The 25,581-nt window shown below is 34.8% G+C and overlaps 1 protein-coding gene across 4 annotated transcripts in view; it reads left to right on the forward strand.

Moving 5' to 3' along the window:
• The first annotated feature begins 13,205 nt into the window (after positions 1-13,205).
• LOC119641234 (transcription factor collier) overlaps positions 13,206-25,581 on the forward strand; it is a 93,967-nt gene continuing 81,591 nt past the window's right edge. For all 4 annotated transcript variants that reach the window (XM_038039797.1, XM_038039800.1, XM_038039796.1 and 1 more), the window contains exon 1: positions 13,206-13,890. In XM_038039797.1, coding sequence (XP_037895725.1) covers positions 13,772-13,890 — 119 coding nt within the window. In that variant the 5' untranslated portion in view covers positions 13,206-13,771. The remainder of the gene's footprint in view (positions 13,891-25,581) is intronic.

Here is a 25,581-nt window from a genome sequence, read left to right on the forward strand (position 1 = left end):
TATCAAACTAGAAACTACATTAGCGATGGTATAATACCAAAAAGACTGTCTGTGAAGGAAATGAAATAACTTTCGAAGTCCAAAAAAAAAAGAAGATTTTTGAAAAAATCATAAATGCTCGCTTGTTTTTTTTGGCCAGGAACAGCATATAGATATATTCCAGATTAGACTTAAGACCAACATTCGCATTGGCATATTCGAATGCTTGGCTATCGGTTCGTTTGTGACGCGGCTTAGATAATATGTTCGATTATGGCTATAAATCACTGGCAAAAAAAGTAACCTAAAATGTTATCTCCTTCCACTCTAGCCTGTAGTTTAAAATTAGCAGCTTCGATGTACAGTTAACAGGAAGTGTAAAAATCTTCGCATTCCCCTCCGCTTTATTATATCTTCGTTTAAATACTTTCCATTTTAGATACCTTTCCGTAATGCACTCTATGTTCAGCAGATCACTCCTCGGGTATATTATGTCAAATTTGTTTAAGCAAATTATATGGCGTGATGGCTATAGTTTACGTGTCACACAGCTTAAAATCATGTTGTCACTTACACATTCGCGTCCAAATAGTGCTGCATTTACAATATTGGTATAAGTTTTTTACAGTTTCGTACTTTTTTTTTTTTTTGTATAAAAGACAAAACCGTAAGTGAGTGATACAAAGACGGCGTATTGCACAAGAACGCTATAACAAAGCAAAAGCTACGTTTAATTATTCGTATTTTATTGCCAATTAATAAATTATTTATATTTATCCGTTTATGGCATTTAAATGCCAATGAGAATAGTTTGAAGGAATTTTTAATCGGTCTTTATATCCATCAAATATAAAACATATTCCCTTTGACAAAGGGTCAAAGAGCAGATTTATGGCTTATGGTTTTTTTTTTCTTTTTGCACTAACAGTTTTTTGTTATGTAGTTGTTTGTGCGCGGTTTGAGAGGTATATTCTTAGGCGCTTTAAATGTGCCTAAAAGCATACTACATTATTTAAGAGATTTTAACAAGTTCACTGTATGTCACGAATATATAGGTCACGATCCGCCCATCCGTTCTTATCGGATTTCCTCATCAGATTTTATCACTATAAATATGTACTTGACATAATAACGTGCTTTAGAGAATGTCCCTGTCATTTTGTCAAATTGTTTCACTACAATCTAATATCACGTTACAAATACTTCGCGTTTGACGAGGCTATACGAATATATCGCTAAAGATGTCTGTACAGTTAATGGGTTAAATGCTAGCTTTGAATTTTTCTTTTTTTTTTGTCTAATCGCCCGAGTGATCCCGCCTATCCCCTTCAGTAACACGGTGACGTTCAGAAAGAAGTGACGAAAGAGAAAATCGCAGGCAATGACCACAGCGTAGTGGATCTGTGGCCAATGCGTCAAACTGTTATGCTCGGCAACGCTGACACTGACCTGGTTGTCGGGAGCCTTATCCGTTCGGCTGCTCATCTGGATAATAATAACAATAAATTAGATGTGTCTTCTTTGCCATCTGTGATATGCGAATCTTAGATTTTTGCTACTGCGTAACAAAACTCCTACAAACGAAACAACTCCATAAAAAGGTTGTCCGCTCATATTTTAGCTCCGAAAATTCTCTGATAGTAGAATTACAATTCGAATTTTTTAGATCTATGCGCCTAAGTAGCGGATTAAGTTTTGGGCACTCAAACTGATTGCAAACACCAATGCAAACCAGATGCATTCAGATCGTCACTCATGCTCGCACTTGCCAGCCCTCCATAAATTGCACTTCTGCCAGAAAAATTTGCTTCATATTGACAATGCAACATTTAGGAGTTGGTGCAAAATGCGTTACAAACGGCTTCATAATCAGTAAGCCTGTATGTAATGCGACTACACATCCTATCGTAGAGCCATATAATACCCTTATCATTTCCGGCACCTCTATGTAAACCGTGCGGGAATTTTCTTGAGCCATAACAGGATTGTTGGCTTTCCCTACTTAAAATGTGGAACAAATATCGTAACATAACTTAAATAAAAAAAAAAAAATTAAATCTCCTGAAATTGTGATGCTGTGATGAAAAAACTACACCTTAGATAAAGGATGATATGAATGAAGCTGAACGACATGCGTGCAACAAAAAAGAAAACGATAAGAGCCATTTATTGGCCTTAAGTCGTCAATATACTTATTAATAAATTCAAATTTGTTGAATTTGTAAAGAAATGTAAAAAAAAAAAAAAAACGAATCATACAAACGGTTAACAGCTGTGTTATTGCATTCACTTAGCTTTGGCTTCAACAACAGCATTACAACAACGACAATCGGAACAATAATAAATTTTTAAATATCAAATCATAAACGAGAGGGTTAATGGGTACTTTGAACTATATTTGTATGTACATGAGTTAGTATGCGCACGCTTTAGCCTTTTATACCCAAGAGAGACGTTTAATAAAATTTAGTGGGTGTTACGATGCTAATTTGTAGACAGACACAAGAAGAAGTCTATGAAATCTTAATCCAAGTCTTTCACTCCTCTGCTTCTTGCTTTCTCTCTCTCTCTCTCTCTCTCTCTCTCTCTCTCTCTCTCTCTCGCTTTGTTTTACGTATAAATTTCTCTCTCTATATCTATCTCTCTCTCTCTCTCTCTCTCTGTCTGTTTGATTCGTTGTATCTTTTTCTTTCACTCATTCATCCGCCAATTTGCAAAGAGTTGTTGTTGTCATCTGTTTGTTGTTATTTAAATGACTTAATGCAAGTCATAGTTGTTGCTTTGTAAAGCATTTGTTTGCCTGGTTGTCTGTTGCATGTGGTTGACAGAGTTTGGTTGGTTTATAACTTTGTTAATTGACATTGTCTAGGGACAACGGAACTAAATAATAAGATGAAAATGTCAAGATGTGTGAGTATATGCATGCACTGCGTATGAATAGCTTATAAAGATATTGATGTATGTGTAGGCGTGTGTATAATTGTATGCATGTTGAATCCATTTGCATATCCATATGCTTTAAAATAGGCTCTTACTTACCGTATCCTCTGATTATTGTTCCCCTTCTTCCCCGCCCCGCATGTGACATCTTTTGGCCGTTCGACTATATTCAGAATTATTCTAAAAATCCCGGAGGAACAATTAATGCCAGTTACACACGTTTTATATATTTAATGCAATCTCGTATTTGAATGGGAAATTATTTGAAAAAAACCAACAAAAAAGGAAGAAAAATTTTTAAAAGCAAAGAACCAACAACTGAAACCGAAAATAAAATATCACAACAACAACTGTCCTGTTACTCAAAACAGCTAAACGCAAAATAGACGTAGAAAAAAAAAAAAAAACTCAATATAAATATTTAATGATTTCAAAATATGTAAAAAAAAAAACACGAAGAATAAAAATAATTACTTTTTATGTTTTGTTATGCTTTTTGTATTAGAGCAACAAAATAGAATAAAAAGCTTCCATATGCCGTAAAACGAATCTTGGATACCCAGCACCACTATAAAAAGTTTACACATTTCCCAGTCACATTTGCGAACATAATGTAAGAAAATTTACGTCAAAGCTCTACTGCTATGAGAATTCCGAAGGCAGTCAGAGATGACGGACCGACAAACATGGCTAAGTAAATTCCAAAATCTACGTTGAGTAAGATAGGAATAAAGATACGAGTTCCTGCAGAGTAGCCTGACATGCATTACTAAATGGACCTTAAAATGTCAGTAACGGATCAAGAAAATATAGTAAAGAAATTCTCCTATGAATACTTTCGAGCGCATAATACGCAGCGGACGGACAAGCGAAAACAGCGCAAAATATCGCCTTGATTCGTAAGAATTATAGATTTTTTCTCTAGAGAGTCGCTGACGTATAATGATAAAAGCGCAAGGAGGGACAGAACTAGCTTAACATTCCTTAGAGCCCATAATTTGTCTGAGTCTGAGTGCTCCAAGTAAACGCAAAGAGAGGGTGTGCCTAAATAGGCCCGAAATGTGGGCAAGTGGTCTGGTTGCAGTTAAGTGTATTTAGAAGCAAAAAGATGGATCTGAAATGGACCAGTTGGGATTAAGTAGAGTTAGAATCTAAACAACTGTATTGTTGGTGGGTAAACTGATCCACAATCCGGACAGATGGACTGAGTGTTACCTAGATTCAGAGTCTGAACGTCTGGGGCCTGTTGTGGCCAAACAGATCACAATCTGACCGTGGGCAGCGGTTCAAAGTTAAAATTTCAAACTGATTGAGAGCAGAAACCCTTTGCAAAGCCATGGATGCATATTTGTCAGTGTTACAAGCGGGCGACGAAGAGTCGCATAGGGCTATATACAACCAGATCTTCAGCCTGAATACCGCAAATAATCTATCTTAGCGACTCTTCATGTTGCATGAATCTAAAATATGTGTATCGTACCTGGTATCGGATGAGGATTTTTGCCAGTATAGTAAGTAAAGCGTGTCCTTACGTTTCGCTGTTGGATATAAAAAGTTCAGTTGATATCTCTTTTCTTTTTTTTTTTTTTTTCATCCCAAACAATACGGGCGCGAATGTCTTAATTACTCAAACTCTTGCTTGATTTCCATGCAGTGTCTCTAACAAAGCTCAGGGTTGTGTGTTTATTTGCCATAAGTTTACCTCCGTATATACAATAAAGTCAGTCACTTACTCATAAAAATGTAAATTTTTCTTATGTTTCTCTAATAATAAATTTGAAAAACAACCAAAAACCAGTTGAGACTTCAACGCAATCATAAATTTTCATTTCGATATCGTATTTTTTATTTATTCTTTTTTTTTTACTTAGTTATGTTTTTCTTTTTTTCTGGTTTTGTGTCCTTTTTCGGAAATGTAGAAAAAAAAGGCAAAATTATTCATTTTTTTTTTTTTTTTTTTTTTTTTTGCTTAATAAACATATTTTTATTTATTAGTTTACCAACAACTTCGTGTGGATATGCTATGTGTGTGCGTGTATGTGGAAAAATACAAACCCCGGATGTTGAAAATAAAAACAAATTATTTACTACAACAGTTGTGTATTGTGAAAAGCAAGCGACACAAGCGGAAAAGAAAGAAACAAAAAACTAAGAGTTGAGATGAGCCTCTTGCGCTGTCAAAACTAGAAAACCGTGAAATAAAAATTTAATCCCATTGACAAAACAAGATGCATTCTTGAGATTTATGTGCACGTATTTGCATTTTATGCCGCAATTAAATTTTGATATAAAAATTTCAGAAATAAATCCTAAGAAATAACTAATTTATCAATGTAAATGGTAAATGGTGTCAATCAATAGTTTATTTGTTGTTGCTAACGAATATTCGTTTCAACAGAAAAACAGAAAGAAGCCTTAAAGGAATCGGTTGGTTTTGACAGCTATAGTACATGTAGTCGGGAAAGGCTTACACCACTTGATACATAATCCAGACATTTTTATACGAAAGCCGCCACATTGGAGGAAGCTCGAAACGACAACTAATGTCATCCAAATTTAGCAAACTCAACTTTAGTATCTTTCACTTGCTCCCATCATAGAAGACTATAAGTTAGACTTTGTCGCCGTAGAAGTGTTTGCTTTTCATGAGAGAGAGGAGAGTCAGCTCCTTTGTATAATTGGGTCTAAGTAAAAGATCTATCTATCTATTCCGGATTTTATATAAAATTACGGATCAATTTCTGTCATAAAATATCGAAAGTTGGGCATCTTTGCTATATAAGGGTTCTTTCTCATTTAGGATTTTTTTCTGAAGTGAAACCCAGAAAATGGACCTTCGTTGTCTAAATTCGGTAAATTTATGACTTGTATCAAATTGTCATATACGAGTTTTCATCAAGAAATATTGAGAATTAGGTCTTTGTGCCATAGATTTAGTTTGCGTAAAAGCATTTAGGCTATTACGCTGCGATTTTTGTCGCGAAATTTTGAAATTTCGAATATTTTTAATATGAGCAGTGGTCGAAGAAGAGCTCGGTCCGAAACATAGCAGTGCACCAAATTTTGCCAAAATAGACAGGTAAACAGACGGACCGATCGACAGACAGGCTTAAGTCGATTCAGAACGCGATTCTGAATCGATCTCAAAATCCTTGTGGGTGTTGTACGTCCTTACAAACATGAATAAAGTATATTCAGATACATAGGCATATACCTATATGACATAAATATTCGCCTTTATGCATATATGTACACACACACACACACACGTTACGTTTATCTATGTTTAGATACACATTTATATAAAAATATCTAGACAGGCTTAATAATCACGTAAAGCGTTCGGTGGTTTCTATACTAAATGACTCGAGCAAAATAAGGAGATTGAAACCGCAACACATACTGGATCTGCCATTTGCAAATTGCATTATTTTTGCTCAAGTTGATTCCGTTTAGCGATCGAACTTTTTTATTTATTTAAACATCATGTCTGTCTTTTTAATTCTTCGCATTGGAGAACAATATCTTTCCAATAACATTAACTTATTATCTTTTAGAATACATATGTGTGAATATGTATGCATGCACATATGTATACATATCTGTACTTGGATGTGTACCTATTTGAGTCTTTACATTGTAAAAAACACGTTACCTTTCAAAATATTGTCCATTGCTAGGCGTTACTTTCTTATTATCCTTGAGAAATAGCATGAATTCCGTAAGGACGTAAGGACAATTAATTTAGGACTATCCACAAAATAAACCATATATGGGTACCCTTATAGGCATAAAACGATGGTTCGAACAAGCAATAAGTCATTCACTGAAACCCGTGTTAACTGGTAGGAGTAATACGTGCTGATAACGGCGGGGAAGGCAGCACAATCCAGGCGGGAACTGTAAACGTTTCGTGAGCGAGTTTTGCTACGTGAGGGCGAACTTCTTCATACTGAAAACTTTCGTTGTCGTGAATTTTTGAATTATCACGCGCATCTTTTCCCATAACTACATCAGTTATTGTTGGTAGGATTCCGTATTGATGGTTTCATTTAATTGGAATGAACCAACCATAACACACCACCTTCGGCTAAATCATCAAGAGGGAGACGCCGAAGGTTCTCAGCTTTATTGTCCATGTTGGTTGCTCAGCTACTCTGCGCCTTAATTATGAGTAGTGCAGATATCGTTCATCACTCGTAAGGATTTAATAAGTAAATTATTTACTTACTTCGATAGTGTTTCATAATGGCTTTTTCTCAACACAAAGCTACAATTATTTAAAGCTTCAGGAGATTATGTTGCATGTCCTTAAGTGTGGTAATTTATAAAGTTGGGTATTGCTTAAAGAATGTGCTTTCAAAACAGAGATCGCAGTCTTATTCTACAACCTGCGATACTACTTTCACTCTGTCTCTTAGAAAACGTTAGAAACAAAGTCTCACGTTCGTTATACATAAATTTATTTACATAGAATTATTCAGTAGCAATTAACAATTTTTGATAACCATGTGGACAGCAGCTCGTAAACATAATAAAAAAAAATGCTTTCTCAAAATAGTTACATAGCAAAGAGATAAGAAATAACAAATCCCTTCCAATGTTTGAGTGACTTCTGTTTTACTATGTAGCACATAGTGTACAAAGAAGCTTGACAATTTATTCTTTTGCTCTAAATAAATAATAATCATAATCATATATTTAGTATAATATTAAATATCATAATTAGTATGCATGGGTGAATATTTGTATGATCAATTTACGCAAATGTATTTTATTTCATATTGCGATGAGTGTGGAGTAAAGAGTAAATTTTTCATTTTGGTTTACGGAATCAGAAAAGTAGAATAAACGATAATAATCGTTAGTGTTTTTACAAGCCGCACAAAAGGGGTTAAATAATTCATTATGTTGAAGCAATAGAGGTAAGGTAAGTTAACGGGGATACAGAGCCTCGCCACATGCTGTTAATCGTGACTTTATGTTTAAATAAAAACCCAAACACAGTTTTGCCTCATGTTGTGTTGAAAAACCTTACCACAGTAAATTTCAAGTAGCCTGAAAGAAAAGCACGGAAATAAGTTCTTAACTCACTGGTGAAAAAAGTGAAAAAGGCATAAAGCCTACTGCAATGGCTATTGGCGGGCAATGGTTGGCCCCTTGGTAACGTGATGTGGATACATCGGACAAAAAATAGCGTAGATACAATTGTGATTAAACCGATTCGCGGAAACGATTTGGTTATGCCTGCCTTTGCGTTTTCTCTTAGAGGACAACTAATTTTTTGCCTCTCTCTGATGTTAAATTGAAGGCTTCTAAAGGCCAACTTTTCTGATATTTCCCTTTCTGAATGTAAAAGGAAAAAAACGCACCAGATGACGTCGTCAGAGAACCAGTCGCAGAGAAAACTTGTATTCCGGATAATAATGACTGGAACCTTCTGTTTGCAGGCGCCAATATGTGCCCTACCTATGCCTTGATAGATGCCACGGGGCAAGTTCAGATTAATCACATCTTAGATGACAGATCCTCAATGTTTAAGACCGTGGCTAGAGCTATCATTCAAGGCACGAGGCTTCTCTGTAAAAGCACAACCGAAATGTTTATCGTTACTATCGTAGGGTATTTGTATATCCATCGGTCACATAACCTTTGTAAAATCTTCCGGACTCGACCACTTACGAAAATCAAATGTAAAATTTTTTGGGTACGAAGCCATGTTGGTACCTTAGGAAACGAACGTTTTGTCTTTGCAGCCAAAACTGCAGTTTCCGCATCATTAATTGCAAATGGCGCAACCGAAAAGTTGCACCTTCAAGGAAAATATATATTTGCATAGAAGGTAGTCAAAAAGCCGACTATCATTCACACTGCTCGCCTATTAATCGTAACCTTGCTGTACCGACCGTTGTATCCAACCAATCAGGTTATCAGGGCATTTACAATGATTCGTCTTGGTCATACATTAACAACACGGCAGTGGATCCTTATGAAACATAACACTATATCACTAAAGTAGTTCATGTAACTGCATTCAAACGATTAGACTAATCCTCTAGCTTGTTTCGTTTTTTATATGCAGCCAATGGCCAATGGTTGTTAGTACTCGTCTTACTTTAGCCCAACAATTCTTTTTTTTTAAATTTATATACACATTATGTATATATATATATATTTTAATTACAATAACAACAACAATAAGAAGATAAAAATTAATAAAATACTTATTATTATTATTATGTATATTGCATTTAGATCAAATTACCGGACCAAAAGTAAGGCAAACAATAGCAACTACGACAATTGGCTCTTAAAAAAAAGGAAAACAACATTACATATATGATATACCTATGCATATATATATGTTATATTTACATATACACATATATATGTAAAAAGATCAAATATCTATATATACATGTCTATAACGACAATCAAGACTAATCGCTGACTTTGTTAAGGCTCGTGTTCACATTGAATGTTCTCTACTCGTGTACGTAATGGCAGAGCGCCTCTATTTTGCTTAACTTTCCCTAGTGTTTGAATTTTATATCTTTCAAAAAGTTTACCTAATGTGTATATATATGACTTATTATTTTCTCATTCATCAGAAAACCAATTAAAAAAGGTCTTTGGCTCAAGACCGACCCATGGTTTCTATGAAGTAAAATCAATTTCGCTTTTTTCGATATAAGCTTTGCATTCGCAATTGTTTCACCGTTCGCACGTTTGCATGTGAAAAAGGTATAAACTAGTACCTAATAAGTGGAAATTAAAATTTATGCAAACCTTGCAGGAAAACATTTATTGCAGAATATAAATAACGAATTTGGACAGTTTCATAGGAACCGCACATGTTGCTGATCAATTTTGCTTTCCTTGACCGAAACACCGGCACAGAGGAATCGCAAGATCGTAAGAAGAAAAATGCTGTACGCTTGGAAGTAATTTCCGGAGTTTATTTCATTTCGACGGATATCGTCTATCAGGTTTTCGTCGTTCTGTACCAGAACAGAAGCCAGGCCACACAGAAACTTATCAAATTGAAGTCTCCAACGACAAGAGGGCATGGCATTTGACAGTTTTAGAGATCGCACTTAACCTTAACTTTGACCGATCAACTGTTAGGAGCAGCGGGGATAATAAATAAGTTTAATTGTCGCTACAAATCTACTGCTTAATTGTCCACGAACTAATGTGTGCTTATGTAAGGTTCAACTACAGAAAATATTTTCTTTATTGGAAAGTCGCTTCAAATTGAAAAGAAGCGACCTGTGCGTTTAACATATTCGAAGGCATATGAACTAAGGTAAAGATATTTCACAATTGCATTTACACGCATCTACACATCCGAATGTTTGCATATAAATAAAACCAATCAGCGGGAGTAAAATTCAAAATCTTTGTATTGCTGATGACGGCTCTTTTAAAAAAAAAAAGGAAAAGAGTTTACATGGCTGTTCTTTTTTTTTCTTCTAAAGATTGTGGTTTCCCAAGAAAACCAGTACGTTTTGTTATGTGCGTTATTTATTGCGTTAAAAATGTACTCTAATGGGATTAACACACCCATACAATTAGTTGGAAAAAAGAGACAAGCAAAACGAAAAAGGCAGCCACTCAATCAGTCGGTAGCTTGTTTGCGAATACACATATACTTATACGTACATGTTACATGCGTGAGTGCGAATGTCTGACTAACGATTTGTTTATGGCTGCAGTAGGTTTGTGTGTGAATGAGTGCTCATGATTACCATGATTTAAAATTTGTTTTGGCAAAATTGCTTTCCATTTTAACAAACACACGTGGCTATCTGCATACCGCTACTAAGAATTGTTAGCGGAGTTTTAAGCCAACTAACTCAATGCATATAATAATAATTACTTCATTTTCAAAATAAAATTTTGTCTTGACTTCTCTTTTTTTTTTCTTTTTTTTTTTTTACAAAGAATTCATGCAAAAGTCACGGGATATGAGGAACGCCCTCATATCTACTTTTTTTTTATGACAAGTCTCTTTGGAGTGAATTTCTATGAATTTTCCAAGATTCATTAAATATGTATGTATATGCATAAATATGTATAAATGCACGTACATGTTTCTCAATTTCTTGTTTAATGTTAAATGATGACAAAAGTTTTTTGAATCATTCACTAACTACATCTCGCACATGACCATCAAAGTTATTTCGTTTAATTGTTTGTCTTAAGCTCAACTGCATAGAAATTTCGTTTTTCTTTTCTTTTTTTTTTTTATAAATATATGTACATAAGCTTAAGTACATATAAAGAAGCTCCTCCTCACTTTTGATATAATTGTATGTGTAATTGAAGTACTCATATATGTATAAAAATTGTAGGGATAATACAGCAGTGAAAACCACCCAAATGACTTGGTTGCCGTAACGTTAACTGCAAGCCACCTAAAGTTGATGAAACCAACGCTTAACAAGCAACCAATAAGATGTCAGTATGTACAGAAAATTCAAATTGAAGCATTATAATGCATATATATGTACACGTACATGCATATTCGCATGTAAAGCCATAAGCGACCAACAGATGACATGAAACAAAAGTTACCTTAAAATCATCTCAAAGAAATTCCTTTACATAAACATGGATTTTATTTTTGCTTTTACTTATCATACAGAAACTGTGTTATCGACGTAACGTTTCGTTGCCACAATGTTCCAATAATTTATGTCGAAACTGCGCAGGTCTTAATTAATCGTAATTGTCAACCAATCCAAATAATAAATACCTCCACCAATCGTGCATTGAAAGATAAAATGTTTCGTTTCCCGATGTTTCCGATTGAGAGAAATATAAATAATTGCAATGCAATGAACGTTAAAATAAAAACAAAATTTTTAGCATAAATAGGTTAAAACTAAAAATTCGATGAATTTTTAATTAACTTTCAATTTAACATTTTCTATTAGATAGCAATTGTTTAGACTTCATACTCCTTGGAGTTTCATAGTTCAATTCTTTGGTGATTTATATACAAACATACATATATATATAAAATGTATATAAAATATGGGCAAACTTATAGCGAGACGAGTGGGAATAATACGTTTTGTGTACTCCCAATTCTCTCGGCACTTTACAAGTAATATGGGAAGGGGTGTGAACAATAAAATCTATCTCTTTTATTCATTAGATTTTAAGGCACATTTAATATCTCTTTTCCACCTTAACACGGTGAACCGGAGAGAATGAAAATCTTAATATCTAAGGGACTTAGTGCTGCTGTTGCTTATAATAATATCGATGGTGGTGGTTAATGCTTCGGCGATAGTAGTGTTTGTTGTTAGTTCAGATTGTTTTTTTTTTTTTTCTTTTTGTTCTTCTTCTTCTTCTACCATAACGTTACACTTGAGGCCAAACCTCTACTCGAAAAAAAGGATGGTATGTGTGTGTGTGTGTGTGCTTGTATGTGAATGTTGTTTGTCTGCTTGTGAACAAATGCGCAGATCTCTCGATGGATTCGTTCGACGTGTGTGTCGTTGCGCATAAAGGCGAGTGTGTAGCATAGTATGGCAGTGATCTGAGTAAAACCCACCATAGAATTGCTTAAAGTAAACTTGCCAGACACTTGAGAGTGCCTTCAGTTTAGCCAACCTTCCATACCCTGATATGCTGATATTTTCACTTTTTTTTATATTCTGCTTCTTCTTTTTAACAAAATCGTGTTTTGATACTGATAGACTTGCCTCTTACATTTGAAAACGTCGCAGTTTTAACACTCAGTTACAATGATTGTGTTTGCATTTTACATTGTTATTGCATTATCATCGTCATCTCTGAGACATAACAATAATATTCAGTTGAGCTTAGTTCAGTTCAGTTCCGTTTCGTTTCCGTGCTTCATGTTAATTTATTAGAGTAGTTGTAGAAGTACATCCTTTAGTAGCCGCCTATGTATTGGTGTGCTTCGATAGCATGCTTGCTTGCTGTTGCTATTGCTATTGCTTTTGCTGTTGCTGTTGCTGTTGTGTTGATGTGCAGCTTGTGATTTCGTACTGGTTGTCGTTATGGTGCTTGCTCTGACTTACTTACTAAACTAGAGCCGCGCACAATATTGTCGTTCATAACATCACACTGCGGGATTCAGTTGGGGTTTAACAGCCACTCGGGACGGTAGATCGCGCTTATAAAATTGTGTTACTCTTACCAATAAAAATAATAATAAAAATAATGATAACAAAACATACACGTACACACATTCGATAATAAAGAAAATATTGATGTTTATATGGTAATCATATAAAAGCAAAAAAAAAAAAAAAAAAAAAAAAAAAAATATGCACGAGAAACACATAGCAAAAAATAAGTTCAAAATTCTCTAGAGTAAATTGGTAACGAAATCCAAACGTTCACAACAATAGCAAGAGCAACAGTAAATTTGTATTGAATTGATATTTTTGATCCGAAATCTCTACGGTGCCAGTCTTTAGCTAAAAATCTTATAGTGTTTGCGGGCGCGCTTGTGTCGATGTGTGTGTGTGTGTGTGTGTGTGTGTGCGCGCATAAGGAAATTAAAGAAGAATAGTAATAAATAAGTAAATACGACTTACATGCTACAGTGGATTAGTGTGTTATTTGAAGCCTAAATTCGTGTGTCATTGTGTTACCGTGTTTTTGCAATTTATTGTTAGTGTTCAATCTATTTGTTCGTGTTTTGTTTTTTTTTTCTTAAGACGTTGTTTACAAATCCATTTTCAAACTGCGTTCCGACGAGCCTGTGCCGGGCTTCAGCTCGGCCTCACCATGGCCTACGCTCGATTTAGAATGGGGTCGCAAACTATATCCCACGGCTGCTCCACGGACAGCCAGTGGCTTAACTATGTTCGGTTTACCACCAACGGCGGCCGATATGAATCAACCACGCGGACCCATGACCTCGTTAAAAGAAGAACCATTAGGCGCTCGCGCTTGGATGCAGCCGGTGGTTGATCAAAGCAAGTACGTATTGTCTTCAATTAGAAATTTCATCAGAAATTATTTAATTTATTACTTAATTCAATATATTGGTAGTATTCGCAGATCGAATTAAGTGCATATAAAGAAGATTTTATTTTATTCTGATAGGCCGATGAACTCCATAGGCACTTTCTAGAAAATTCAAGCTTACTTTTTTTGGAAAGTACGTGCTCGTAGTATAACTTCATTTAATTTAATCGACTTAGTATTATGTACTGCACGTCTATATAAAGAAACTAAGCTCTCAGAATTAATGCGATGGCGCATAATTGTGTAATCTACGTTCCAAGGCAGATTGTTCGTTACGTGCCTGCTCTAAACCTGTTTCGTAATTGCGATTCACACTAAGATCCAAGTTCAAAAATACTCCAAGTATTAAGTATGGCTTGTCTTTCCATTAGTCTAAATGGAATTTACAACACTCTATGTTGCTAATGGAAAGTGATCTTTTCAGCTCATCTATAAGACTAAAGTGATATGATAAAAATGCTGCTGAGATAAATCATTTTATTACTTAATAATTATACTTGAAATCAATTTTAATTGATCCCGTTCCGTTGCTTATCAAATTCATTGCTTGTTCATACGTTGCTTGTTTGTGCGCAGTCAATAGGATTGGCCTGTCAGATGACAAGCTTGGGCAGTACCAAAGCATTGGTTTTTGAGCAAACTTTTCATTTGTGTGCCTGTGAGAAAATATTTATTTTAATTTCAATGGTTCACGTCACTTTCTTCGAATTGTATTTATATTTTTGCAAAAATTTGGATCATTGGTCCGCGCAATTTCAAGTGAAGAGACATGGCTTTCTAATCAATACCAACTTTTCAATTGGTTTCTTACTCTTGCGATACGGAACTCGCTTGATTTCAAAACGTTTAAATAGACTAATAGCAGGCTGCCACAACCATTTTTAGTTACATGACTCAAAACTAGTTTGAAAATGGATCCACTAAGTTCGCGAATACCGCTAAAATAGACAACCTACAGCTAGTGAAGATTTAACGTTTAACACGAATCTTTGTTCAAATCACGATTTTGATCGATTGATTGGCTCGTTTAGAAATTCTGAGATTTATGAAATACGCGCATGGGCTGGCCGAGGTTAGAGGTTTAATATAACTTAACATTTCTCCTTGTCATATGGTGCTCTGTGTTTGCTGGTTCTTATGGATAATTCATTTGTGAGATAAAATTTTCAAACTTAAAAAGTGTTCAGCAATTGTTGTATTAATTAAAATTTCTTCTTATGATTCCATTGGAACTCGCATGGAACTCGAGTTTACTACATGTGAAGACGTAAGTAAATATTGTCGCGATGATTTTAAGATTAGCATCTGAGATTATTTTAAAGTTTATAAAGCTATCACATACCGTCACCTTTTCCGTGGCACCAAAAATACCGGCGTTTGTTAAATACTCTCCACGCTCGACTTTAGCTTAACTTGATGCTTTCTTGGTTATATTTAGCTTAACTTGAAAAGTTTCTGTGTGCGAGAATAATAGACTCTTCAACTATTCTATTTTGTCAATCAATAATAGGTTTATTACAGCAAGCAATAGCAATAAACAAATGAGTTTAACGGCACTTCGTTGCAAAATACAAATAGCCTAACTAAGCCAGAGGTGCTTTAGCGTGAGTTTACATTCGCATTCAAATTCATATTAAATATTTTCCTAAACATTTTCGTAACTAAGGACAAAGCGACGGGCTGTTTACAATTCTACGAGTCTTCTTTTGAAAAATTCTTTCTGCCAATTCTTGAATCAATCAAATTTTTCTTCTTCTTAAGATTTGAAATGCTAAATGAAAGTACCGCTACGAGCTACAGGCTTGGACGGCTCCTGCATGCAACTATAAGAAATGAAGCAATAAATCAACGCAAGTTTTGACGGAAAGTAATTTATAATTTTTTTCTATTACGGGCACGATTGTCAGCGAATCAAGGATCCTTTAAGGATCCATCGTCTACACATTTTCTATGTTTAATTTTTTTACTCTGAGTGTTTAAGTAGAACGTTGTAGAACTATTTGCAGCAACTTTCCCTTCGTCACTTCTCTCTGACCGCGACCGTGTTACATGAACAGGGAACATCACCTGAGTGGTTGTGCGAAATTGAAAAAAAAGAAGAAAATTCCAAATTTTTTAATGATCATTACCTTAAAGTTTTGATGTGGGCATGGACCAAAAATAGAAATGATTGAATCCCCGGAATGGCATTTTTAAATTCGCATTTTTGGATGTTATTAGCAGACGAAAATGTATTAGAAGCTCATTATTTTCTTACTTTAAAAAGAAAGGCGTAATAGAGCTAACATAGAAAAAAACTAAATAACATAGAAAAAACTAGATAAAATTACTTAATAAGGCTTAATTCCCATTAACCAAGTCAATAGACAATATCTTAAATCATCGTCCATCTGCTATTCTGCTTGGTATTTTAAGCACATGACCAATGAGCATAAGTCGACGAAATCCTTTTCTCTTATTTTGTTTACATTATCTGGAACTGATAGATGAAAATCTCTCATAACATTGTAAAATCAACTGAAAGTATTTTCCAAGTATCAATGTAAAAAAATGGGCGCAAGAAAATTCTCGATAAATAGTTGAAATGTTTTGAAAACGTTTTTTTTTTTTTTATTTTTGATTTTAATATTGAGTAAAAGAAAAAGTTCGTGGCGTGTTTTCAATCATAATTTTAACGCAATTGTTTCTTACATATTAAATGCACTATATTAAGTAACGCATATGCTGCTTCAATCGACAGCCTCGCCTTGCTGGTAATCGCTATAGAATTTCTTAGATATCCGGACGGCAAATTTAAACTTAGTCAAGTGACTTTCAATTATTTCCAAACTCAAATGAATAAAATACTTTCGCATGAGTATCCAAATATGCAAAAGGTCACGGAAGTTGTCCGTCAGCCTTTAAATCCATGCTTTGTAAATTTATTTACGAAATATTCTGAGAGTAAATCAATAAAAATAAAAAAATACCTATAAAAAGTCACTTATTGCATACTCTGCTTACAGAGGATTGGCATGGCTAACCCCATGTGCTAGGATAACGGCCACGAACTCTTTTCTTGTATCAACATTAAAATTGTAAAGTTTTAAAAAAATTTTTACAAAATATTAGTATAGAAATCTTTAGAGAGCCTTTTTTTGGGCACATTTCAAGATGCGGTCTAGAAAATAACTGTCACGAATTTTCTATTGCCATGAATATGCGTAACTCGCAGTGAACGCTCTTAACTTTGTTTGCTTTCTTTCTTCTTGTCAATCTTAATATGTTTGTATAGGTATCCCTCAAACAAAGCCCATAGAAAGCCGAAACGATAATAACATGAAAAACTCAAGACATATATCGAAAAACAAATTTCCTTTATGCTCTTTCTTTTCAGAGTCTTAAGGACAATAAGAAGAAAAAAAAAAAGAAAAAACAAATGAAAATTCTCTTCGAAATTTGAGTTAATTTTCTATTATCGTACGATTATTTCCCCCCAAAAGAAGATACGTAGCATGACACTCTTAAAAGAATAAATATTTGAATAACTCTGAGGTAAAAAATACTCTATAAGCGAAAACAAATCTCATCTTAAGTAAGTAACTTAAGGACAATGTGCGAAAAATGTGAACACAAAATTAACTAAAGTGCAAACGGTGGCTGAATGTGCGTTTATAGTTGTTGTGGTTGTTGTTGTTGTTGTTGTTAATATAAATAAGTGAGAATCTGGTGAATGAGTACGTCAGCCGAAAAAAAGCTCCTTATAATTGAGCATCCCCAAAAAATCATTTTTTGTTTTATTTCGAAAGTTTATATATGTTTGTTTACATTTTCATGTAATTCGGCTGAGGGTTGTTTTGTTCAAGTTCATTGAAATTCATTTCAATTTTTTCATTTTTTTTTTTTTTTTTTTTTTTTTTTTTATTAACCATGTTGTTTCTATCCTGTTATTCTGGTCTTTTCCGCCCTCTTCCAACCCGGAGCGTGGAGAGTTAAAGCTTTTTATTTTATTTATTTAGTTACTTAGGCAGTCAGTCAGTCAGTCACGATTGAGACGTTACTCAAATAGAACACATTTTCTAAAGAAAACGAAAGTTTAATTCGATAAGGATTTTATAAAAATGACCGCCGGTTTTTTACAAACGCTGCAAACAATAACAACAACTAATCAAAATGGACACCAATCATCTAATCAGCAATTACCAGAACTTGATTACAGCAAACTATTCAGGTAAACTGTGAGATTTTTAATTTAAAAAAATTTATGCTAGAAATTAGTAGAAAAACTTTAAAAAAAAAAATGTATTTTAATTTTCACTTTACTGACAAAAAAAGAGAAAAAAGAAAAGAGAAAAGAAAGGGGGAAAAAATGGACAAAATATTGTCATGAAAAAAAAAAAAAAAGAAATGGTTAGCATTGACTTTTTCCGCTTCCGTTTCCGCTTTACAGAATTTGTAACATACTTCATTCTTTTTATCATTTTTATTGTCATTTTTACCGTTATTTGTTGTGTGTTGGTTTTCTTTTTAGTTGTTACGTTTTCACAGTTTTATTATTTTACTTTGTCAAGGTATTGCTCGAATAATTGTTTCAACCTGAACACCCATTAACGACTGTATGTGCTAAGACTGGCCAAAAAAAAAAAAAAATAATAAATATATATTCGCATATATATATATAGTATACACGTTACTTACTCGTCAGCATTTGTTTTCCCACCATCCGTTCTGAGTTATTTTCTTTATTTTCAATTGAGTTCTTTTTTTTTTTCATTTGCTTCCCCATCGTTTCATTGTCCTCTTTGGCCATAGGAACTTTAAAATTTGAAATCCCATTTACTCGGTGTAATGTTAGGTGGTCCGAAAAATCAATGCAACAGACAACTTTAGTTCACTTTACCGGCTCAGACTAACTATCTTCGATCCAAATCCGGTAGTTTTAGAACTTATTTTGCATATCTGTAGGGTTCATATAAACATCGTGTCTATCGTACGGAGAATTTGGTTTCATAAGCTGAAAATTGTTTTTAAGAATTTGCTTCACCTAAACTGTGTGCAAAGGAACTTCAGCCCGTTGGTCTACCTTCAATAAACGAAAAATCCATTGTTTCTTTTTTTTATTAAAACTTTTTTATGGTTTCAAAATTGTGAAGCCTTTAGTTTATAGTGCTAGGTGGACTTAATCACCATGGCGCACGAGTCCGTTGTAAAAACTCGAGAGATTTTAACAATGGTTTTTAATCCACACAAATACCTACAGATTGCAAAACTTTATTTAAAATGTCTATGATATGCGATCGGTGCATCGTGTGAATGCTTGAAGGAATAAAACCGAATACAATTGGTTTGCAATTTGAAACTTCCAGTTATCTGCAATGCACTATATTTTACATCACAATTGTGTATACGATTGTGTTAAATATATTTAGAGTTTTGTACCCCTGTTAGTGCATCTGCTTGATTTTCTAGGAAAAGACCGGCGCTAAGTGGGATTGTGCCTTCTTACCAATAATTTTTTCTAGTCGTCATAGTCTTGTCTAGGCATGTGAAAAATGTCGCCTGACTGACGCCCATGTATAAAAAAGTATATTTCATAACTAATAATTTGGGATTTAGAAGTGGATGCCGATCGGTAAACTATTTTCCTGTGTGAGTTCGACTTTTCGCCATTCTTACGGCTGTACGCTCATCTGTCCGCGAGCTCGTCCATCTATAAGAAGGACTTTGTATAAGCCTTCTGGTTTGCAATCCCGTTCATAAGCTCGCTCACTTATCTGTTCGTAAGCTCTCTCGCCTCAACGGGCTCGTTCGTTTATTTGTACACTCGTCCTTTTATACGCTCGTAAATTTTCACATCCACTTGTACGATCGCTGTTCGTACGCTTGCCCGTTTTTTAAGTCCTTCTGTGTATAAGCGCGCTCATCTAAAAGTCCATTTGCTTACAAGTCCGCCCATCAACGAAGACGTGCGTCTATAAACCCGTCAGTCTGTAAGACTTCGAGCACAAACCGTACGTCCGTAAATCCTTTGCGTGTAAACACGATTGCCTATCAGCCCGTTCGTGTAAAAGTCTGTTCTGTGTGTAAGCCAGTCTATAAGACCGCCCACCTACCAGCCTACCCATCCATAAGTTTAGAAAACAAAAGCATTTTCTTGGAGTTAAGACCAGTTTAAAGCCTGTTATATTATAATATATCTTAGATGTGGCCATTGGTAATTTTCATCTTCTGGCAAATATAAATCGACTTATTTCATGGGCTGCAGTTTCGTCGGATGAATCTTCATACTTCTCCCACATTCCAGTGCATCTTTTATGCATGAAAGCAGGGTGCAAACTTCTCTAAAACGTCAGCAACGTATAATATCGATATGGACTTGGCACGAGTACATACCTGCATTACTTAAAAATTCGCAAATTCGCTTGGAAAACTCTACAAAAGATCGACCATAGCATACGCAAGGTATTCCTGTCCCTCAAAATTTGTCAGATCATTTTGCCTATAATAAAATCGGAAAATTCGTCTCTTATTTAATATTTAAGTTATTTTAACCTCATCACATAAACATAGTCCACCATTACAATGAATTCATTGGTGATTGCTATGCAAAAAAAAAATAAAAATATTTTCACATAAATACTATAAAGCATTTTGTTATCTTCTTCGGATATAAAATTTTACAACAAAGTAACTAACTGTCTTTAATAAAATTATCATCATATAGGTAACATACACAAGCACACAATTCTCGCAAAAGCATAGTTTTACAAAAGGTATCTAAAAAGAAATTCAATAAAATTGCTTAGGCTTAAACCGAAATTCTTAATACCCTCCGTCCACATGCTGTGACGCCAAAAGAGTGAAAACACGCTTTAAAAGTTTGAACTATCCGGTACTAAAAGTAAGCTGTTCCTGCTGCACTACCTGTTGATCGTTGGCCATCTCGTAGAACACGACTGCAGAATAATGCAAAGAGCGAATATATTAATACAATGATGGCCATAGAGCTCGTATCGTATTAGCGGCTTTTTAGATGTAACGAGGCTTCGAAATCGAAAAGATTGGGTTCAACACATGTCTTTCGTGTAGGTTAAAAGATTTGCGTAACAATTTTCATAATTCCTGGCATATTTCTAGATATGGATATGTAGTCCCATAATTTTTTTTTCAATATTTCTCCAAAGCAGGAGGAGCTCTTAAGGTATTTTCTAAAAGGTTCTAAAGTATTTCTTAGTCTGCCCCCCGTACGGAAGATTGAAATAAACACTGCACCGGCGCTCCACAGTCGCAACGGTCATGTACTGCACACATCCGAGTACCATCAGGGATCGTGTGGTTACAAAACACTACACATACACTCCATCTTTGTGTCCGGCCAATTGGCGAATGTCCACTATGTACTACGTACACAAAAAATTTAGTAATGCACCGTTATAGGTATAAGAGGCAATCGTATACACATCTGTTCGGAAAAATAGTTGTTTAGTTAAAATTTTTTCCATTAGCAGCACACTAGACTCACTCTTCTTTGAATCCATAGGAAATCGAACATATCCTTAGTACATGGAGATGCAGTATTTTTTCTGCAACGGGCAAGTGCTCGCGCTATATGAGGAGCGAATCCGTCTATCTGGCCATTCGAAGATCAGTCTTGACTTGATTGTCTACTTGACATCTTTCGTAGTGAAGACATGATGAAGAGTAACTCACTCTTCTATGAATTGCAATATGCGGAGTTATTTCACTTTTAAGACATGGATGCGTTATCTTCTCTTTTGCGTAAAAAGGTACGCTAGAAGGATATTGCTAAATTATTGTACTGTTTAGGATGACTGAGCTCACTATGGCCACGATTAACATTCTTATTTCCTGCTTCAGAGTTTTCGATGGGAGACATTATCCAATATTTGTTTGCGTAGGTTTTCTAATACATGATTGCTTGGTTTCATCTTAACTGTTAGTCTATCGATCACCGATGGTCTCCTAGTTTAAGCGATGGTCTCCTTTGCAGGACAACTTTTGCTACTTTTTTCGCAACTTTTAGTAGCAATAACTCTCGCTTCATGTCAGCTAAACTAGTTTGGCATATTCAAGCGTGGCAAACGGTTTACAAATTCCAACATACTTGCACGTTTTACATCGAACACAGAACCACAACATAAAAGCATTTAAAGGGGATTTTCTTCGGTTTAAACTTTTTGTGAAACATAAATTAACCCGATAGCTATGTGTTTCACATGCGTTTGCATGTTTACGTTGTAGTTGGATAAGTGTTATCCTGATTATAAATAAATTTTGTGCATTGTTACGGAAACAGAAAGGTGCCTTCTAGTGCTTGAATGCAGTGAAAAGGAGTCTTCTACCCATTGAATGTCCGATTATTTGCTTGCAATCATGGAGAAAATTTTATATTTCTTTTGTGTCCCTTTCTCTCATAAATCACGTTCATTATATTTCTCTGCATACGATTTATGGGATACTTTCGACCTTGTCAATTAGTGAAATATTTTCAACCAACCAAATGTAATTTTTGTTCTTTTTTTTTGGTTTCATTTTTTTTTTTTTTTTTTTTTGGTTTTTTTTAAAAAGAATAATTTATCCATATGCTCGAGCAAGTGGAGTCGATGGTATGGCGTAAATTTGGAATAAAAATGGAAATGACAACCTTTGCATTTTATGCATATGTCGGTAGAGGTATTTATATCATTTCGATGATAACAGCTTTTATATAAATTACACGTTTCGAAAAGAGTAAAAACAATAGCAGGTACGCATATAAATCACAACTTGTTATTGACTTTTGCAATGAGAAGAATCGCAAAGTAAAAAAAAAAAAAAAAAAAACAACTTCAAAGTTTCATATATACGCTTATATAGGGAAAACATGTAAAACATTTGTATGCTTTTACAGAGTTCTAAAGTATTTGCTTGGTTGCGAATATATTTCATACTTTAATAATGATTATGGCAACTGTAGATAAAAATTTTACAAGAATTACATCGAGAAATTCAATGATCATTGAAAAATTGCAATAAAATTTTTATTTCTTTTATTTCCAATGTCCATTAAGCGACTACGAAGTGCTCGCAAATTTCCAGCTAAGACAAAATATAAATTAAGCTCGGCTTAGATGGCACACTATCCCTATGGGGGGTGTTATGCGAGGTGTTGCTAAAAGCATTCTTTTCCTTATCACTCTCTCTTCGTATTACCGCTTTCTTTAATTACTGACTCTTGCTGCTGCTTACTCCTACAGTTGCGTTTGGCCATAATAATGCTTTCGCTAGTAATTCTTTTTCTTACTTACTATATTTATACCCTCCAAAGGATAAGCGGTATATTCATTTAGTCAAAACGTTTGCAAGACCCAGAAGGAAAATTCCGAAATCCAACAAAGTAAACACAGATTTCATTAGCATCAAACACTGACTTGGTTTACTCATGTCCGTCTGTCCGTGTGTATAAAGCTTCTTGTAAACATTCTCCTGGTCGCAAAAATGGAGCTATCGACTTGAAGTTCGGTTAAAACATCGGAAGTTCTTGGACGACGCTTGATGTTGGAAATGGCCACGCCTACAGTAAACGGAAATTGAGAACAACTCAATAGGAATAAGAAATTGGTTTTTTTCTTATCATTGACAAGCCGCAGCATGTATATTCGATGGATGATGTTGCACAAAAATGTACAAAAATGGAAAAAATTGAAAAAAATTAATTGTTTTTTCGATATATTTACAACGCCTGCACGCCTATACCTCTTATATTGGAAACAGAAAAATCAGCCGCAGCTTCTCCATATTGCAGAGCATGAAAATTTAGTTCGTGTACTTATTTAGTCTTTTTTAGGATAAGGGCGATGGGTATAAAAGATCCGGTCACGACTATATAGAATTTTCTTACTTGTTTTCTATTACTGCTTTTTCCTTCAACTGTCTGATGCTATACCTGTGTGTTCGCACAGGTGCTTCTGTCTGCCATTGCTTCTTATCTACAACTACTTTTTTCTGCAACTATTTCTTCATTTTACTGTTTCTTACTGTAAAAGCCTTGTCTTCCTACTTCTTTTTCCTACCAGATAGAGTGTCTACTACTGTTTGTTTCTGTCATTATTTCCTTTTTTTAGGCCGGTTTTCCTTCTAGACTTCTTTCTTGCTAGTACCTTGCGCATATCAAGCAAAGTGATGGAGTATGCTAAGGACCCTGACTAGCAATTCAATAGTCACGAGTCCAATTATCAAGTGCGGTAGAGCTTTCAATAGAGACGATAGCCTAATTTGCTAGTACTTTAAGACTTCAGTCTTCGAATTTATTTTTCTGCCTTGTTTCTCTTAATTATAATAACAATAATAATAATGATAATATTATTGCCCCTTTTGCTGCCTCCCCTATCGCTTGTTCTTTCTATTGCTGCTTCTCTCTACTACTGTTACTTACAATTTAAAATGTTCTTGTCTGCAATAAACGTAAGGCGGTAAGGCAGTGTAAGAATTCTAGTACATAGCCGCAAATTAAAGCTTAGTCAACGTATCCCGATCTTATCACCTTACAAGGTCTTTAGTAAAATCAACAAGCTCTTAGAAACCGTTCAGTAAAATCAGAAAACACCGTACTCGATCGCTTAACAAATTAAAAACAACAAAATAGAATGTTGTAGAACAAGAGTTCTAACTTAAAGCATTTGTTCGCTTTGTTGTGGCCATCCTCCATAGCTACATATGGCGATGACAATGTATCGAGACAATCCAAAGCCTGATCGCCGAGCAAGTGTTAAGAATGACGGCATATTTTAAGTCTATTTATGACGTTGTGCTAAGAAAGCATCCCCACACAAATTCTTTGCTTCACACTGTTATAATTTATGAGTAACAGGCAAGAAACCCAAATTTTCTTGCCTTTCGGAGGAAAAGGTGCTCTTAGTTAATATTGCACTTTATGCGCGTTCGTTTATCGATCTGGTCCATTTTCAGTGCCAATCAAATTTGAAGCCGACCTTTTCATTTCGAACGGACTGGCTTAAATCTTTGCTGCTCAAACGTTTTATGCTGTCACTTATGCACCATTACTCCATACCACCAATACACATATTTTTACCCGAACGTTAGTGTATGTATGCAATAGACGAAAAGCTACAATATAGAGTGTTACTGCCAAGCAGCTGCAGATTCTTTATATGTAATTTAGTATCTTACGTAGATGGAATTAGATATTTCTGACAGGCTTAAGCATTCTTTAGGACATATTAAATTGCCTAATGTCTCTGAAAACTGTGATATGTCGATTTGTTCACTGCGTCTGTTCTGGAACTGGAATTGTGCATGACAGTTAGACGCAACAACTTAGTTTTTTTGGCTTTGCGATCGTAATTAAGGGCTTAGTGTGTTTTACATTTGCATTTCACTCTTCATTAGGCCTTTTCAAACGAAGGGGTAAACTGGGATCTGGAAAACTTTCTTATTGCAAAGAGCTTGTCTTAGAGTTATCTTAGAGCTGCGTTACAATCTTTACTATCAATATCATTCATTTCGATTTAATTAAGCTAAATTAGAAAGAGTTGCACGAATTCTGCGCACTCTTGTCCGATACCTTCTGTTACTTTTACCATCATATGAGGAGCATTGTCTACAAAACTGTATTAATATCCCTTTTCTTTGTACCAAAGACCA

Source organism: Glossina fuscipes, unplaced genomic scaffold (genome assembly GCF_014805625.2).
Source record: "Glossina fuscipes isolate IAEA_lab_2018 unplaced genomic scaffold, Yale_Gfus_2 147, whole genome shotgun sequence".
NCBI classification, from domain to species: domain Eukaryota; kingdom Metazoa; phylum Arthropoda; class Insecta; order Diptera; family Glossinidae; genus Glossina; species Glossina fuscipes.